Source organism: Ailuropoda melanoleuca, chromosome 9, assembly GCF_002007445.2.
Source record: "Ailuropoda melanoleuca isolate Jingjing chromosome 9, ASM200744v2, whole genome shotgun sequence".
Lineage (NCBI taxonomy): Eukaryota > Metazoa > Chordata > Mammalia > Carnivora > Ursidae > Ailuropoda > Ailuropoda melanoleuca.
This window is the reverse complement of record NC_048226.1, coordinates 25,870,019-25,890,826: the sequence shown is the minus strand read 5'-3', so window position 1 is coordinate 25,890,826 and position 20,808 is coordinate 25,870,019. Positions and strand designations below refer to the sequence as shown.

The 20,808-nt window shown below is 36.2% G+C and overlaps 1 protein-coding gene across 2 annotated transcripts in view; it reads right to left on the bottom strand.

Annotated features, from left to right (window-relative positions):
- The window catches only part of GABRG3 (gamma-aminobutyric acid type A receptor subunit gamma3), a 721,008-nt gene that overhangs the window by 90,336 nt on the left and 609,864 nt on the right, over window positions 1–20,808 (bottom strand). For both annotated transcript variants that reach the window (XM_034667987.1, XM_034667988.1), the window contains exon 6: window positions 12,590–12,727. In XM_034667987.1, coding sequence (XP_034523878.1) covers window positions 12,590–12,727 — 138 coding nt within the window. The remainder of the gene's footprint in view (window positions 1–12,589; window positions 12,728–20,808) is intronic.

The following is a 20,808-nucleotide window of genomic DNA, read 5'->3' as shown; positions in this document are numbered from 1 at the left end:
AGAGAGGAGAAGACAATGCATGGCTTCAAAGCTTCAAAGGACAGGCTGACTCTCTTGCTAAGGGCGTATGTAGCTGGTGACTTTAAGTTGAAGCCAATGTTCGTTTACTATTCTAAAAATCCTAGGGCCCCTAAAAATTATGCTAAATCTGGGTACCTGGGTGGCTCAGTTGATTAAGCATCTGACTCTTGATTTTGGTTCAGGTCATGATCTTGGGGTCATGAGCTTGAGCCCCACATTGAGCTTCACACTCACCAGGGAGTCTGCATGTGATTCTCCCTCTCCCTCTGCCCTTTGTCCTCCTGCTCTCTCAATCTCTCATAAATAAATAATAAATAAATAAATATCTTTAAAGCCAAATAATTCTGCTAAATTTATTCTGCCTGTGCTCTATAAATGGAATAACAAAGTCTGGTTGACAGCACATCTGTTTACAACATGGTTAATTAATATTTTAAGCCAACTGTTGAGATCTACTGCTTAGAAAGGATTTGTTTTCCAAAATAATGCTGCTCATTGACAATGCGCCTGGTCACACAAGAGCTCTGATAGAGATGTTTGAAATTAATATTGTTTTCATGCCTACTAATGTAACATCCATTATGTAGCCCAAGACTCAAGGAATCATTTCAATTCTCAAATATTATTATTTAAGAAATAAATTTCTAAGGCTATAGCTACCATAGATAATGATTCCTCTAATGGTTCTGGGCAAAGTTAATTAAAAACATTCTGGAAAGGATTCACTATTCTAGATGCCATTAAGAACATTAGTGATTCATAGGAAGAGGTCAAAATATCAACATGAACAGGAGTTTGGAAGAAGTTGATTCCAACCCTCCTGGATGACTTTGAGAGGTTCATGACTTCAGTGGAGGAAGTGACTGCAGATGTAGTGGAAATGGCAAGAGAACTAGAATTAGAAGTGGAGCCTGAAGATGTGACTGAATTGCTACAATCTTAGGATAAAACCTTAATGGATGAGGAGTTGTTTCTTATGGACAAGCAAAGGAAAAGTGGTTTTCTTGAGATGGAATCTACTCCTATAAGATGCTGTGAAAATTGTTGAAATGACCACAAAAGATTTAGGATGTTACATACACTTAGTTGATAAAATACTGGCAGGGTTTTTAGAGGATTGACTTCAATTTTCAAAGAAGTTCTATTGTGAATAAAATGATATCAAATAACTTTGCATGCTGCAGAGAAATTATTTGTGAAAGGAAGAGTCAATTGATGTGGCAAACTTCACTGTTTTCTTGTTTTAAGAAATTGCCACAGCCGCCCCAATTTCAGCAACTACCACCCTGACTGACTGATCAGTCATCAACATCAAGATATGACTGTCTACCAGCAAAAAGATTATGACTTGTTGAAAGCTCAGATGACAGCATTTTTTGGCAATAACATTTTTAAAATTAAGATTCGTACATTATTTTCTTAAACATACTGCTATTGCACACTTAATAGTATAAACATAACTTTTATATGCACTGAGAAATTAAAAAAATATGATATTTGTTTTATTGTGGTGGTCTGGTGCCAAACCAGCAGTATCTATGAGGTATGTCTGTAGATGTATTTCCTCCTATTATAATTGGTGGACTTTATACATTTAGATATAAACTTTCTGATTTCAATTTTGCAAGGTGGCATTTGGCTAATACAAAGGAAAAGATTTTCTGCAACCATCCTTGGAGGAATAGTTGAGGAAGGCACAAAGACTATATAAATAATGTTAAAAAAAAGTCAGTAACATAAGAAATACAGCACACTGTCAAGTCAGTCAGAAATCATAGTAGGAGATTATTCTTCACTGGCTTTGAGTCACAGTAATGCAATTGTTATCTACCAGCTATGATCTAGTCTGGTCCACCCAGTGCATGCCAACCTTCAGTATCATCAGAATCACAGGAGGAGTATGAAATGAAGAGTCTTGAGATCCTCCCCAAAAGATTCTGATCTAAAAGGTTTGGGATGAGGCCCAGGAATCTCAATTTCTTACCACCTACTAGGTGATGCAAAGGCTGCCCATTAGCAAGTCACATACATGCTAGTAGCACTGGCATGGCCTATTTTCTTCACAGTCAATGCAAACAGTCCACTTGGGAGGGGACACTGATCCTTAAGGGAATCCAAGTATAAACAATGTGTTCAGGACAAAGAGAGTCTCATTTCCAAATGCAATCAAAACACTAATTCTCATAGTATACGATACTTCTTAAGTTACTGTTATAGGTTGAATTGTGTTCCCCAAAAGGTACTGTAGTTCTAACACACAGTACCTCAGAATGTACGTTATTTGGAAATATAGTCATTACAGATGAAATTTTAACTAGGTGAGGTCAGACTGGAGTAGGGTGGACTCCTAATCCAATATGACTGGTATTCTTATACAAAGGGGGAAATTGAAACACAGAGGCAGACATGCACAGAGGGAAGATGACATGAAGACACAGAGACAATGTCATCTATAAGCCAAGGTGGGGGGACCTAGGACAGATCCTTCTGTACAGTCCTCAGAAGGAACCAACCCCAGTGACACCTGGAATTTGGACTTATCACCTCCAGAACAGTGAAACAACCATTCCATGCTTCTGTTACAACAGCCCCAGGAAACAAATATAGTCACTCATGCTCTTAAATGGTGTTTGCAAAATTTAGATAAGCATGTTTATTATTTTATATCAAAGTCTCAGAGTAATATAAATAGTATTTTTTATATTCTTATTAACAGAGAAAAGTAGGACCAGTCAGATAAAAGTGACTCTCCAGTCACACAAGGATGTTGAAGATTGTGAAGGATGTGAAGATTGTGCTTACATGTGTTCTGGGATGATGTGAGGCAATAATGAAGACAGTCCACTTCAAAGTACTTAGTGTTGGCAACACACCTAGAGACTGGACACCTGGCCTTATGATTGAGAGTTTTTGCAATGTTTTTCCATTTCACAGATAAGTTCCACAGAATTATTTATACGTATTGAAAAACATGGAATAATAGTATCCATCCTCTTCAAACTTCACAGTGATTCTGGGAACTGGTTAGATAGATAATGCTCCTAATGCCTTAATTTTGGAAAAAAGAGGTGTAATTCTATATTATTGTTATCATCATTTTGAGTTAGGAGACTGAAAACAAGAAATGACATTTCTATAAAAAGACATTTATCTAACAGGGATCCTCTAAAATGCCATCAGAGCACTGTGGGTGATCCTCCATGTTGCAAAATACCAGACACACTTCACCACACAACTGTGCTTCATGAATATTCATTAAAGTGTCTTAATTGTTGACACCTAAATTCATGCTAGATATGGCCAGAAAAACACATACAGAACAGCACACTGTTGTGTGCAGGTATAACATGTTTTCTCATCCTTGGGGGCTCCAGGTACCACACTCCCATCTCACATTATCTTGAGTCCCTAGAGATTCTGCATAGTTTCTATGAGAAATGATCCCTCCCATTTATTCCTGCTCCACTTTCTTGGAAACCTCAATTGTAACCAGAGGTTTAAATTTCTCTCTGCAAATTGGGCATTAGATAAATGAATAAAGGAGTGCTGGTTTATTATATATATAATCAACATTTTATATAAATTTGCAAAAATGATCATGAAGAAGCCGATCAACACAGCAAAGCTGAACATCGGTCATGCTGCTGCTTTAGGACTTTAAGGGGTTCATAGTACTTGTTTTTCATATTCATTAGGTTGGATATGAATCCTATTAACCTTGAGTTTTCTACACAAAAAGGAACATGCTACCTGGGAATTCCCTCAATAGGAAGTAAGGTATCAGGTCAGATCTCCTCAAAATGTGGTTATCCCCATTCTGGGGATCCTAGAAAGATGATATGAGGTTAAGAATAGTTGAGGAGACACTGCATAACATGAAACCCACCTCAATCATCAATATACTTTTAAGAGTATGAAAACCTAATATTTTTTTTAAAGATTTTATTTATTTATGCGACAGAGATAGAGACAGCCAGCGAGAGAGGGAACACAAGCAGGGGGAGTGGGAGAGGAAGAAGGCTCATAGCGGAGGAGCCTGATGTGGGGCTCGATCCCATAACGCCGGGATCACGCCCTGAGCTGAAGGCAGACACTTAACCGCTGTGCCACCCAGGCGCCCCTGAAAACCTAATATTTTTGATCAGTAGATAAACTTCTACAGGAGCAGACTTTTTTGTTTTTGCTTTTGTTTTCATACTTGGAGACATTACAACACATGAATGTGATTGCCAAATAAAGAAATATCTAAAATAGCTATTTGTATTTTTTTACTTTATTTTGTAAACACTCATTCTACTAATGAATTGATTTCCTGGTTCACATAATCTGGGTTCTGCCAATAATCAACAACAATCTGTGAGAATTGTATTGCTGCTGTGATTAATGCCCATCAATGGCTAATGGTGCAAGTAAAGGTTATCAGTTAGTAAACATATGAATTGAAATATTTTTTATATGTAAAGAATGTTCTTGTTATGGTTGTAATTATAGAAAGGATTGACTATGGTTATAAAACTTTTAATAAGTATGAACTCAGATTTATTCTAATTTTCTTATGGACAATGGAATTGGTATAAATAAAAAAATCTCCCTGGAAGGAAATTAGTATTCTCCATGATAAAAATTTAAATGAGACATAAATCTACAAGCTTCTCCGTGGCAGAATGCATTTCTTCTTTTCCTGTCTCAGAATACATGCAAGCAGCACATGTAAATATTCCATATTTGTCCAAGGAAAAAGCTCAGTTATTGACTAGTATGTTGATTTTGTGGGGCTATCTTTTTTTTTTTTTTTTGCATTTTCCCCTCCATGATGACATTTAGTACTCAACGTGTCTTCTAAATCCAAAAAAACAATATTATTATACACAAATAGAATGCCCAAAGTGATGTTTTGCAGACTAATAATGCTACTCAGAAAGTTGTTGGATATTCCATGAAAAAAAGTATTTTCTGGTATAATGTATCTGAGAAGTGCAGGATTAAACATCGACTGATTTATTTGACACAATTCTTCTTTATGTTTAGACATATTGGACATCTTCAGGAAGAGAATGCAGCATGCAGTGTTTCCTAATTTATTGCCATGGTTAGGAAACACTTCTGCTAACATTGATGTTGGTATCTTGTAGTCTGGTGACCCATAGAAAATGGTGGGGAGATGCTGAGACACCTGGCTGCATGTGAAGTGCCAGCAATAAGCTCTCCTTTTACCTTTGTGCTCCTGCAGCAGTTGGTGGAACACATTTATATTGACACATCTCTCACTGAATTCTAAATTCCTATGGTCACTGCTAGCCTGAGGACTCTTTAAGATCAAGAAGTGTCCATCACATTTTAGCTTTACAGGGAACCATTTTGCAACTAAAAGAGTTAATATATGATTGAATCTGAGAATAGTAGTTGAAGATACTTTTAAGGGCATAGCAAAGTTTGTATAAAAATAAAGAAGAAATCAGCTCATTATGAACATTTCCACCACTTCCTAAATGTTTTAGAGTTTTCTGTCATGATATTTTAACAGAAAAATCACTTTGCTGGGGCGCCTGGGTGGCACAGCGGTTAAGCGTCTGCCTTTGGCTCAGGGCGTGGTCCCGGCGTTGTGGGATCGAGCCCCACATCAGNAAAACTTTAAAAAAAAAAAAAAAAAAAAAAAAAAAAAAAAGAAAAATCACTTTGCTTATATTTCACACCTCTTAGCAACACAATCATCCCATATCCATAAGGCTTGTCTAGGGTTCTATGGCAAGAGTAGTTCGTATGGGCTTTGAAGCACTCCAGTTCCACCAATAACTTGCTGTGGGCACATTACTTCATCCTGATGAGTGTTGGGTTCCCTAACAGTAATAATATGTGGGCATTGTGAAGTCTAAATGATTTAGTTCATATAAAACATTTAAAATAATAACAGGCATATTATACCTTAGCTGGCATTATTATAGTCAACGTCATCCAGCCCAATTACCAAACTGCTTTACAGATCTTTGGGGAAAACGTTTTACTCACAGCCATACAGCCAGATGCCAGAATTGGTATTGCACAAGGTAAGACCTCGGGAATCTCCCTGAAAGTGCAGGTGAAATCCAACAGCTGTATTCCCTTCAGGCAAAGAACTTCACAGGCTGGGACAATCAGGGAGGGATCCAATCTCAGGAAGGCATTATTCCAAAAGCTACTTGATCTAGATCTGTTCTTATGGGTATCACCCTCTGGTTGTGACTAGTTATAGACACCTTCCAGCATGATTCTTCTGCAGAAACATGGACATCAACTTGTTCAACCCCCATTTCACAGATAATAGATGAGCCTACTAGATTAGGAGTCATATCCACCATTGAGAAAACTTAATGAGAATTTTCCTCCAGAATATCTGAATCAGTCTCATAATTCCCTCCTACACATGTCCAATCTTGTTTGATTGACATGATCACATACTGCTCTAATATGCCTTATTTCATTCCCCTTTGTTTTTAATTTATTTGTTTTATCTCATATATACATCATTTACTAGAGTTGTTCATTTGACTGACAGAAAGTCTTTTAAATATAATACTTACTTTTCCTTCTTATTTCCTCTTTTTGAGTCAACACTCACGATTTCTTGTCGAGACTCACACATTCCTTCTAACTGATCTCCTTGACTCAAATATTTCCCTTTATAATTTGTTTAGGAGAACATTACTAGGAGCCAAGCACAGTCTACATGTTTCATATAATTAGTTAACAACATAGACAATAACCCCTTCATGTAACAAAACAAAAAAAGATAGACATAATAAATACATAAATTATATGATAGATTATATTGACTAGTGAAGGCAGAGTTTCCTCATAGGGTAGGATTCAATGAGAAGATGATTATTGAGCACAGACCTACAGAACATAGGGAGTTAGTCATGCAGAAACCCTAATGAAAGACATCTAGGCATAGAACATCAGTCAAAAATCAAATGGTGAGAACATGCTTGATACGGTAGAAGCAGCTGGAGAGAGTGCTTGGGTGAGATGTGGGGGACAGACCATCAGGAGGTAAATCATGTAGGGCTTGGTAAGCCATCATAAAGACTGGCATTTGCTCTAAGCAAGAAGTGGAGTCATGAAACAATTGTGAACAGAGAAATGTTGACCTCAGTAATGAAGTATCACTTTGTGGTGGACCATAAGTAGGCAAATCTAGAATCAAAGGGGTAAATTGGGGGCTAATGCTATAACTGAGGAAAGGGATGATGATGACTCAAATCAGGATAGTAGCAATGGCATTGGTAGAAGCCATTATATTTAGAATGTTTTGAAGATATAGTCAAAAGCATTTGCAGATATTTTGGATTTGATGTATAAAAGAGGGAAGAGTTGATAATCCTGAAGTTTGGGCCTGAGAAAATGAAAGGATGGAGGGGTCACTATCTGGTAGGGAAAGACTACAGGTGGAATTGCCTATGAGCATGAATTTGGGACATGTTAAATGGGACTGGTCTCCAAGACATCCTAGAGGAGATCTTAAACTAGCGTTTGGGTCCACGATGCTGGAATTTATAAGATGTTTGATCTAGGAGCTGGAGATGTAAATTTTGGAGTTAACACCACAGAAGCCCTGATGAGACTCACAGAGGAGTGAGTATAGATAGAAAACAGAGTCCTGGGGCACTGCCAGATTAATAGAAGGAGGAAAAGATGGAGGTTCAACATGAAAATACAAATGAGACATCAGGAGGAGGAGAACCAAAAGAGGAGCGTCCTGGGAGCCAAGGGAAGAGGAGTCATGGTGAGAGAAGGTTTAGCATTGTAGAGGTCCCTGGTGACCCTTCTGAGAACAGTGCTGGTGGAGAAGTGAAAGCCTGGCGGGGGTGGGCTCAAGAGAATGGCATGAGGTATTGGATAAGTGAGACCAGACCACTCTTTAGAAGAGTTTGCTGCAAAGAGCATGAATAGGGCAGTAGCTTGTGGAGGAAGGAGGATTGCAATAACATTGTGTTGGGCACCTTCTGTTGTTCCTCCATACCTACTTTCTACTCTCTTCTACCTGCTTTATGCCCAGGAAGCTTCTGCCTGTGGCACACTATATAAGTTCCCTGAGCCTCAGCTTCTGGACACTGGGGAGAAGGAACAGATAATGTGAGGTAAAGAAGGTTAACCCGTGTATCCTTAGGCTTCTTTCCTGCCTCTGCGTTGCAGGTTGGCTGTATTCTCTGCTGAAAGTGACATCAGCTGTCATGCAGCCCTCTCACTTCTACTATTTCTCCAGATTCCAGTAACCACTCCCACTTCTTGCCTCTTCAGCTAAGTGGTAAACCTTCCCAATACTACTAGTTTGAGAATACTACAATATGTCTATATTAGTTTCATATTTCTGTTGTAATAAATGATCACAAACTTAGTGGCTTGGAACAATAAAAATTCGTTATGTTATGGTTCTTCAGGTTAGAAGTCTAACACGTATCTTGCTTGGCTAAAATTAAGATATCAGTAGGGCCATATTCTCTTGTAGATGTTCTAGAATTAATTTCCTTGTTCTTTCCAGCTTCTACAACTAACCACTTGCCTTGGCTGGTTGGCCCTTCCTCCATCTTCAAATCCAGCAAAGTTACACCTCTCTGTGAGTTTCTTCCACAGTCACATTTCCTTTTGATTCTCTTCTTCTGCCTCTCTCTTCCACATTGAACCCATCTAGATAATCCAGGATAACCTCTCCATTTGAAAGTCAGCTGACTATCAACCTTAATTCCATCTGCTACCTTAATTCTCCTTTATCATGTAACATGATGTACTCACAGGTTCTGCGGATTAGAAAATGGACATCTTTGGAAGCCATTATTCTGTCTACCACAATGCCTTATTGCAATATGTCATAAGCCCTGCCAGCAAGATTGTAAATAGTTTTTTTCCCTTCATTAACTTCTTCTAATTACCCAGTTTGTGTGTGTCACTTGTTGCATGCTGGAAACCTAACTGAAACATTTTTTTTTAAAGATTTTATTTATTATTATTTATTTTACAGAGATAGAGACAGCCAGCGAGAGAGGGAACGCAAGCAGGGGGAGTGGGAGAAAGAAGCAGGCTCATAGCGGAAGAGCCTGTTGTGGGGGCTCGATCCCACAACACCGGGATCACGCCCTGAGCCGAAGGCAGACGCTTAACCGCTGTGCCACCCAGGCGCCCCTGAAACATTTTTTTAAATGTTAGTGAAATACAGCTCATTTTTAAGTAGATAGTAACAATCAAGTAGAGAATTAAAAAAATGGTGTGAGTGAAAGGGAGTTGTGCTGGAGCAATGTCTTGTGTAGGGGAAAGAACAGGATCTGGTGTACCTGTAGATAAGCAATGGGAGCTCATCCACAACACTATGAGGGAGCAGTTGCAATAAGTGGGCAAAGATGTTGGACATTCTCTGATTTCCTCAAGATTCTAGGAATAGTGAGGAGCAAGATCACTAGTGGAAAGTAAAGAAGGTGTTGCTGTCAGAGGTTAGGACCAAGAACAAAATAGGAACCCCAACTAGGAAAGTGAAAAAATAAACAGACTAGAGTTTGCATTTTAATGGAGGTGCTATTTATTCCTAAGGGACTAAAAATTCTTTTTGAGGGGAGAGGTGACAAATCTTTGATATTGCTATGTGTAGCCCTCCAAAAGGCCATGATATATAAAAAGATATACAAGCATATCTGTAGTATCAATATTTATAAAGGAGGCAATTAAAAATACCTAAAAAGACTCCTTAGGAAAGGTGATAATGAATAAAAGATTGACAAACACTGGACTAGCACATACTATGATACAATAACCTTAAAACTCTCCTGAAATTCATGGCCAACAACTTCAAAAGACAGCAGTGATGGGAATAGTGTGCTTTATTTATTATTATTTTTTCCCCATAATACTGCATGGTTGTGGTGTGCAGTGGGTAGAGGACTAGATTTCACTATGGTTGGTGTGTGCAAGAAAAGGGGGAAAGGGAACTGAAGGAGTAAAAGAGTGATTTTAATGATTTCTCCAGGATTTCCACCAAGGAAATAAGATACAGAGCATTCTGGGCTGCTAACAACAGACTTGAGAGGGTGGTGAACACCTTTGGTTCCATGAGAAGTTTAGAAACGAAGAGTGAAAATCCATCATTTACATCTCACTCCCATCTTCAAACAGCATCTGATTTAATAGAGGCAAGTGAGTTTAATTTTTTAATATAGATTAATTTCTTTAGAATGTATTTTTTGCTCATTTTCTAAAGGAGAGGGAGTGATTTATAAGATTCCGTATAATGTGAAGTTTCATATAAAAACAGGAGAAACCAGAGAAGAAGAGAAGATGGAGAACATCCATGTATCAATGTCAGTACATTCATTGACTTCATGGAAAAAAGAATGATCAAAAAAAAAAAAAAGAAAAGAAAAGAAAAAAAAATCCTGGGAAACAGTCATTTCTTATTCATAAGGGACTGTCCTAAGCATTGCTTCCACCTTACATACAGTTTAGCTTAATATAACATTTATTTGTTACGCTGGTGTATAAATTCCTAGTTTGTTCATAAGTCTCTCAAATCTACCATGTTTTTCTGGTGAGACTGAAAGATCTTTGCTGTCAGTGAATATTTTCCATATATTTTTTTTAAATCCACAGTAATGTCATAGCACTCCAACCCATCTGAAGGGTAAATTTGCTTCAAAGTTAAGCACTCCTTGTTTGTAGAACTAAGTCCCTTAAATCTCTAGCAGAACTAACTTACTTTCCTTGAGATTTGTGGACCATTGGCCTCAAGGAGTGAAGGACCAAACTTTCCCAGAAGATAAGGCCTGACTACATTTGAAAACAGCTGCCACTGATGCCAGCAAGTCTATTCAGGATCATATCCACTAGACTATGGACTAGAGGACTAGCCCCTGGGTACCTGTTTCTCCTGCATGTAGTCCTGCTCCCTTTTCCTATGCCTTTCCCTTTAAAACCTTCCAGCTTCAGTTGGACAGGGAAGATGGTCTTTGATATGTTAGCCCACCATCTTCTCAGGTTGCTGGCTTCCTAAATAAAGCAACCTTTCCTCTCCTACTGTCACATGTCTCTTAAGTATCAATTCTCCAGCAGTGGGTAGCTGAACCTGAGTTTGGAATGGGTTCTCTGTCTGGTAAAAGTATCACCTAGCACATAATCACTCTGACTATTACCTTGACTCCACAGCCCCCTCTATTTGCTGGTTCCCTGTGCTGGTATTCTCTTACAGTAATTTCAAATCCCTGTGGCAGCTGTGTTTTACATGCCTTTGCATTTTCTATCCTCTAAATCATCTTTCAGAGAATACTAAGAAAGGAAAAACAGAATTGACATTTGGCATTTAAATGTTAGAAGAATCCCCTCATTTAGTTACCCTCCTTTGGGCTACCTTAAACCCAAAGGTCCGCTAGTGCATTTCTTACCTTTCAGGAGCTGAATTACATTCTTAATGTAGGTGACTCATAATTGGCGAAAAGTCTCTCCAAAACACTTCCCTTCTTGCTGCCTCCGCAGATTATTTAAATAAATTAGGATCTTCTATTCTTTTAACCTTATCATTGTTTAATATTTAAACACAGATGGCATTTCTCACCTTTACTACCATGACACTTACAGGGAAGTTTTGCTTTTCTCTGTTAATCAGATGGCTTTCAGACTTTTCTTAATGTGTAAATGTTTTATATTTTAGAACTCTATCAAGAATTCAGACTATCCTTTAAAGATATTTACCACTGATTATCAAAGTTTACATCTTAATCTTAATGATCACTGAAACAAATTATTACGGACTTTTAAGAGACAATAAACTATTCATATTAACAATAAGATCAGTAGAAAAGTTGGCTCTAACCTCATCTGCAAACCCATACCCTGGCAAAATAAAATCAGGTGCAAAATAGTGGGTTATAGGAATAAATAAATACTCAAAAACAAACAAAAAACCCATAAAACAAAGCAAAAAAAAACCCTACAAAACAAACCCCCTAAAACATTCAAATATGCTAATAGATGAAACATCTCTTTTTATCTAGTTACATACTTTATACTATGCATATAATGATCACCTAATAAAATCAAATTGGTGGATAGTTATTGTGTTCGATATGTTGGAAAAGAAATATAAAGCTCAAAACAAAATTTAGAGTAAAGGAAAGGAAGAAGATAGAAATTAAAACTTGAAGGGCATTTCACAGCAAGCTTCTTTTATGTATAGATTCTCAATAATATTTTATTCCTATTATGTATGTGGAAAGTTGTAGAACTCTCATCATTAGTAAAATCAGTTTATATAAATATAGTCAATAGTGGGGATCCTAGTTAAGTTTATAGACATGATGAGAGCACAAGTCTTGATTAAAAAATATAAGACAATTCTTAGGATCCTTTTTACATCCCAATAATCAATAAAAAATATTTTCACTCTTGAATCAGTTGTTTTGTCTCAAATATCACCGAGGTATATGATTACCCTAATATAATTAGTTAAAATATACACATGACGGAATTCTACATTAAAGGCATGATTATGCCTCAGGCATCGGGGGGAAAATGTCAGATTTTTTTTTTGATGATTCCTTAAAATAATTCTTACCTGCAGATGTTGTTACGATTTCTGTTGTGTTTCTAAGGCCCATAAAGTCAAACTGATAAAGCCTCCAGGATTTCTGATCAGCTGCCTCAACTGAATTTTTTCTCCATCTGTAAATCATTTCTTCTTTGGGGTAGCCATCTGAAAATACAGAATAAATATTAACACTTGAAGACATAGGTTTATAAAATATAAAAGTCAAAATTATAATTCTGATTATTTAACAGAAGTTAAAATTTTAGGCCATATTAGTTTTCAAAAATTTCCTCAAAGATACTAAAACTCAAAAATTAATTGGTAAAGGCCACTCAACCCAGAGAGTTCCTGCTGCAGATCTTCATCCTACTGCAAGACGTTCCCAGCCACAAGCCAGGTCATCATTTGTGTGGACACAGCATGTAAGGGGGCTACTCTCTATTTCTTTGACCTTGGAGAGCCACTTTTAGTCACCATAGTCTGTGGTCCATTTTAAAGTGTGGAGATGATGGTCAGAGTGTTACTAGCTTCCAGACTCTGAGATCTAACTACCTAACCTACACTCATCACACCTTCACCTTTCCCCAGAACTCAGTCCATTCGAATCTCAGGAAAGACAAATTTAATAAGGCAATCACTCCAGGATTCCAGAGGTCAACTGACTCTCAGTCCTGTTCTGACATCAGTCTCCAGTTCTGATCAGTGAACTTTGACCTTTTTTAGAAACCAATGCTTATCTTACTCATTCATTACTACAGGAAGCAAGATGCTGGTGTGTTTCTGCTGCCTTAAGCCTAGTGTGGCAACCTGCCCAGAGCCAGGTGTCATTGACAGGAGCTATTACTAGGGCCCCTTGGTCTCCCTGACCCAATTCAGAGATTGTCCCAGTGACTGCTTCTAAACTCCTGGATCTCCATTTTTGAATAGCACTTGGGCAGCACTTGTTTTCCCCATGCTCAATGGCGAGGTCTTCTCCCTGGGGCATGCCTCACCTAAGAGCAGGCCTAAATCCCATGTTGTTACTCAACACATGACAGCATTGTATTATTAGCCGTTCGCTGATTCATATAGACATGGATGGCATGACTGCAGTAGGAGGAAATATATGCACTACCATCCTGAATATGAAAAGCACCATACTGGTACACACATATTTACACAAACATATTAATAAAGTGGTTGGATATTTCTAATTAGGCATTGCAAAGATCAGTTTGCAAAACTCTTAAAGACAATATACCTTCCTGGTATTTTCCCTTTCTTCCCTCATTCAAAGACTAAAATAAAACACAGGTATGCCCCCTGCTTTCTGATTGTGTATTGTTCTGTGAAATTATTGTCACCATTGTTGGGATACTTGCTCTCTTTTAACTTGACAGTGTTGATATCAAGGCACTGAGACTCAGCCACAGAAATTTCTATGAAGTAACAAGACATTTTACTTGGTCATAAACCACTGTCCTTCTTGCTTTATCTTCCTATTAGACCATCATAATCAGAAAAGTTACTTTATGCTATAATTCTTTCTTTTTAATTTGTTTTATTAAGCAGCTTTATTGAGGTGCAATTCATATACATAAAACATGCACAGTTCAGTGGTTTTTAGTGTATTTTCAGAGTGGTGCAACTATTATCACAATGTAATTTTAGAATATTTTCATCACGCCAAAATGAAAACCCAGATACACTAGCAGTCACTCCCCATTCCCCTTCCTTGCACACAAGGCACACATCACCTGTCTCATCCAGTTCTTAGCATCCACTAATATATTTTCTGTCCATAGATTTGTCTATTCTGTACATTTCATGTAAATGGAATCATGCAACATGTTATCATTTGAACTGATGTCCTTCACTTAGTGTAATGTGTTCAAGATTCACTCATATTGGAGCCCCTGTCAGTATTTCATCTTTATTTATTACCCAATAATATCCCACTACATAAATATACCACATTTTGCTTATCCATTTGTTAGTTGATAGGCAGTTTATTTGAGACCACTTCTATGCTTCTATGAATAGTGCTGCTATAAATGCTATGTTTTCCTTTTTAAACAAACAAGGACTTCACGTATCTTTATGATGAGAGGTAGTTTTGCAACTTGGAGCAAGGCCCCCACTGAATTAGGTTATTACCTTCCCACAGAAACTAGGAGATTAGGATATTATCTTTCTTGATTATACTTTAAAGAAATGGCTCCTAGATCCTTAAGAAAGCCTTTAAAAAGATTTATATCTTGTTCCAAAACAGATTTCCCTTACCTCAACCCAAACTTGTTTCTCCTCCATTTTTCTATCTAAGCAAATAGCAGTATTACCCACCTAGTTGCTCGAGAGTTAAGAACACTTATGTATGAGATTTTGCGCTGACATAAGTTTTCAATTTGCTTGAGAATGTAAATAGAAGTGAAATTGTTGAGGCATAAGGTAACTCTATATTTAACCTTTTTGAAGAACTGCTGGACTGTTTCAAGGCTATACCTGAAAATCCTACCAGCAATGTATGAGGGTTCTGATTTCGCCATATTCTCTCCAACTTTTGCTAATATCTGTCTTTCTATTTATATTAGTCATAGTGGGTGTGAACTGGTGGTACCTTGCTGTTGAATTTGCTCTTCCCTAATGACTGATGATATCAAGCATCTTTTCATGGGTTTATTGGCCATATATATATCTTCTTTGGTGAGGTATCAAGATTTTTTGCTCATTTTTAAATTGGGTTATTTGTTTTCATATTGTTGAGTCTTAAGAGTTATCTGTATATTTTGGGTCAAGTTCTTTATCAAGCATATGTTTTACAAATATTTTCTGCTATTCTATGGCTTATCTTTTGATTTTCCTGCAAGAGTTTTGCTAGTTATAGAATTATTGGTTGACAGTCTTTTTCCTTCAATATTTTGAAGCTGATATCTAACTGTCCTCTATCCTCCATGGTTTCTGATGAGAAATTATCAAGTTGACTCTGCTGTGGATAGGTATGGATCTCTGAGTTCATTGGAGTTTGTTGAGCTTCTTCTAGTTATTTTAAAAATAATTTTGGCCTTGTTTCTCTGCTCTTCTCCTCTGGGACTTCCATTAAATATATATTGGTAATTTTCATGATCTGCGACAGGAGTAAGAGTTTCTACACATTTTCCTCCATTCAGTCTTCATTTTATTCCTCTTACTGGATAATCCTTACTGGCCTATTTTCAAGTGTGCTGATATTTTCGTCTGCCTCCTCAAATCTGTTGTTTGTGGCTGGCTAGTGACTTTATAATTTCAGTCATTGTACTTTTCAACTCCAGAACTCCAGAATTGCAATTGGTTTCCTTTTAATAATTTCTATCTTTTGGTTTTGGTTTTGTTTGGTTTTGTTCTTGTTGTTTATTTCCTTAGTGACTCTTCCAGGCTAATTTGTAAATCTGTATTCCCCACTGTATTCCCCACTGAGTTCCCTGCTAACATTTTGTTGTTGATTTTATGTTCTTGTTTTTGTTTTCAAGTCTGGTCTCCTACGGTTCACCTTTGGTTCATTATAATTTAGTGGCCAGCCAATGATCAGTCAAAATGTTTCCTTAAATACCTTGCCTGTATTGCTTGCACAATTCCTTAAAGCCAGATGTGAGTGACTGGGGTGTTCTCCTTTCCTAGGTCTTTCTTGGGCATGCACATAGCCCTGCACATGTGCACAACATTCTTGTAGATCTCTAAGCATTAGCTGGGGCTTTTCAAAGTTCCCTGTATCTAGGTCTTGCTTTAATTTTAATTTTTTTGGGGGGGCGGGCTGGTCTTTTCTTTGCACTAATTGATATCACAAACTTAGGCAGATGTAACATTGTCAGAAGACTTACATTTTTTTCTGTGATGACCTGGTGATACTGCTTCTTAAATTTATTTTTTAAGCTGAGCTGAGCTCTGAGTCAAATCAAATGGCCACAACATTTTGGGAATGACATTTTTCAAATACTTCTAGTTTTGACAATATTGATGGTGCTCTTGTTATAAAGTTCTTATCTCTCCATTCATTATGAGCCTGCACATCCTTCACAAATACCACACTACTGAGCTGGCAGGGAGGCAGAGAGAAAGGGAATAGTCCCAAGCTGATGTGTGCAGACTCTGTTGTCGTTCTGAGATCCAGAAGTTTCTCTTTGATAGACAATTTTCTGGGTTTTTTTCCCTGTGACTGGTTAATTTATTGTGTCCTAAAATGGTTGATTTTAGTTGCTTTGCCAGTATTTTCACTGCTTTTGTGGGAAAGTGGTCACTGAGATCTTTACTCCACCACTTCAAAATTGATCTCCCTATGCCATAATTCTAATAACAATAATAACAGCCACAAAAGATTACTTTCTATTTATTGCATGCCAATAGGCTCAATAAGACTTTTACCTACATTTTCCATTTGATCTTAATCCTGTTCTGGACTTATTTGAGCATTGTAATGTTAAATAACTTACCCAGTGCCACACAGCTCATCTTTGATGAAGCTCCGGAAGAAACCCAGAGCCTTCTTTCAACTCCATTCTACCGAATTCTCCTTTTACAAAACTTCCATTTTTATTTCTAATTCAAAAGGCCTCCCATTGTATCCTCCCTTCCACAAATTAATCAATACTAATGTGTTGATAAATTTATATGTAACATTTTCAATAAAACATATTTACATTTAAATTAACCAGAGTCTTCCAAAGATGTATACAATAACTTGTAATAATGATGGTAGTTGGGATTTCAGAGAGAAGGTAAAGTGGGAGGAAAATTTCAGTATCTTACTTAGCCACCGAATTCTCTTCCATGACTCCTCTTCCTACACATCATCATCATCAATATTATCACAATCATGGTCATCATCATCACAGTGATCAACTCCCCCATACTACCACCACCACCACAACCATCCTCATATTGCTGTCACATATAACTGTAATTATGTGCCAAGCAATGTTCTAAGGGTCAAGGGGCCCCTACTTGCAGGAGGCCTTCCAACGTCTTGGGCAGGGCATAGAAACTTTTGGGGTAATTTCGAATCATTTAGAGAAGGCCTCCCATTCCCATTTGTTTTGTTTCTCTTGGTAATTTTCTTGTATGTCTGACATACTGAAATTCAATGATTTTATATTAGCAAATTCATCAATCATTTTTATATTTATCTTTGTAAGGAAGTAATCATTCCCTAAAACATGTTCAGATAAGTATTTCTAAAATTTAATTATAATTATTTTATAGTTTTATTATTAATTTTATTTATTAGTTATTCCGAACTTATTTTGACCAGGTTCCTTCCACTTGAATGTCAGCTCTGTGTATGCATATGTGTACACGCATGTGTACATATATGTGTGTGTGCAATTTGTGTGTATATATGATATTAACTAATACTACTTGATGGCAATTTTTTAAAGAGAAACATGCCCTGTGGTTATGAAAATAAAGTTTTCATATCAACAAGTTAATTACTAATTTTGTCCATCAAGCTGGTGAACATGCCTTATGTTGAAGTGATTTTACTGAAGCTTGCATTAAGAGCTATGCCCATAGCAGATATGCTTGCTCTCCAGGTTCAGTCCTTGGCTGCCATGATGGAAAAGACTCTCTTCAAGCCCTCTGTGTGTATCCTATAAAAAAAAGTTTCTTTCCTTCTTTATTTTCTTCCTTTTTTCTTTCTTTCTTCTTTCTTCCTTTTTTCTGCTTTCTTTCTTTCCTTCTGCTTTCTTTCTTTTTCTTTCTTTCTTTCTTTCTTTCTTTCTTTCTTTCTTTCTTTCAGATTTATTTATTTATTTGAGAAAGAGAGAGAGAGAAAGTGCAGAAGGGAGGGGAAGAAGGAGAGAGAGAATCTCAAGCAGACTCCACACTGAGTGTGGACCCTGAGGTGGGGCTGGATCTCATGACCCTGAGATTATGACCTGAGCTGAATTCAAGAATCAGACACTTAACTGACTGAAATATCCAGGCACTGAAAAGTATTTCTTAATTTTTGAAGCTAGAAAACAATATTAAGAAAAACTGAGACAAAGATTTTTAATCTTTACAGGCTTTTTCAATTAACTGTTGCTTTGTTGTTTCTTTAAAACAAAAATATATATTTTTTAACCATAAGTTCTTTCACATACGTCAGGAGTTCTAGCCTAATACTTAAATTATCAGTTCAGGTAAAATATTTACTATGGTATTGTACAGAAATCAAATTCCTTGCCATAACCATATATTCCTTGGGAAACCAAATTTGATCAATCTAATTTATTTCTCAATTGAGTTGTTTGATGTGCACATGGTGAAAACATGAAATTTTTTTCTTTTTCCTCACTTCACAGTGAAATATATAAAATTAGGCTTTTGATTAAACAATATGACCAATCAGCTTATTATATTGAATAGTTAACACATAAGATAAAAATATCAATGATTCATGTATCAGACATTCATAACTTCAGTGGCTGGTCAAGGTTATAGTTCCTTCTAACACAGATTTAACAAACAACAGTATTTCACAATTAGATAGCATTTTACTCTTAAAAAATTTCACTCTGCAAGTTCTAATTTTCAAAACATGAGTATTTTTCTCCTTTTTTGTAGTTTCAAATTTTCTTTCAAATCAATTTGGTTCCCATAGAAGGAAAAATGGAAGATTGTAGAAAGAGTGCCTGTGTGAGAAAGCATCAGGCCAGGTAGAAACACAGGGAGTCCTACCATACCTTGAATAATCAGATATTTTTGGTACCATTTAAGCCCATCTAGATAGTAGAAAATGAAGGAAAACATCCTAGTTATTTTTATATAGTAAGTATGACAATGATATGCATTTTGAATGATATATATGATATGTGCCTCCCAAATGATATAACAATAATATGTGCATCCTGATAATGGATGCACAAGAAAAGCAAATCTCCATTTAACAAATACTGATGCAAAACCTCAAATAAATTACCAGTATACAGTCTCAATCACATATCATTTTAAAAACATATGACCTAATGAGATTAATGGGAAGGAAAGAGTGGAAATTCATGAATATAATCCATCTGATGTTCATCTCCACAGAAGGCAAAGACATTTGATAAAATGTAGCATGTATTGTGTAAAAATATTCAATAAAGAAGAACTTCAATGATATTTCATATATGTATAAGTTTTTATGTACATAAGCATGTGTGTGTGTGTGTGTATGTATAGTGTACTTATATTACCAGAAGCCAACACCTTAATTAAAAGCAAAATGCTAGAAACTTTCCTTTTCTTTTAAATCAAGAAAATGTCCATTATCTTCATTATTATTTATCATTGTATTGGATACATTAGCCAAAATATTTTTAGCAAGATAAATAAATAAAATAATGAAAGGCACACAAATTAGAAAAAAATACGGTTTTGCATCTAGAAGATACAGAATGCTCAATGGATAAACTAACACAAATGGTCTTTTTTAGCTATCATAAAATAGTTACAATAACAAAATGTGCAAATTCTATAAGAGGCAGTCAATAAATTATTACTAAGCCAAAAGTAAACCAAATAAATGAAAGACATGCCATGTTCTTGCATAGGGAGACTCAACAATGTAAGGGTGTTGATTTTACCCAAGTTAAATATGTACATTTGATGTGATCTTGATTAAGAAGATCATTAGCTTCTTTTTTCCCTCTGTTTCCAGACAAGTTGATTTTTTACCGGTTTTAGTTGAAAGAATAATTAAGTGAGAATTACCAGGAGGAATGCAATGAGGGGAAACAGGGTTTTTTTTTTTTTAGATTATTTAATGTTATAAAGACTACACTAAACATAATTTTGCATTGGTACGTAATAGACAAAGGGAACAAGATACGTGAGATTCTCTTGGAATTAGTACATGATGAAGGCAGAAAATTAGATTAGTAGGAGGAAGAAGTTTATTATCTGTGGAACCCCTAATAGAAAAATATAAATTGGATTCATTCTTATACGATACACCAGGATAAATTCAAAAAGGACCAGAGATATAACTGTGGAAAAAAAAAAAAAAACAAACATGCAAGTATTAGAATAGAAATAAGAATGAATAGAATAGAAATAGAAATTACAACTTTGGATTTTAAAAAAGTTTCCTAACAATGACTCAAAATCCAAAAGCAATTAAAAAACATATTTATAAAATTGACAATATGAAACAAATGATTTAACAATAAACAGCAAAAAGTACCCTTAAAGTAAAAACAACAAATGACAAATTGAGAAAAATATGGTTACTATATCAGAATAAAGGGACTAATTATACTGATAAAGAA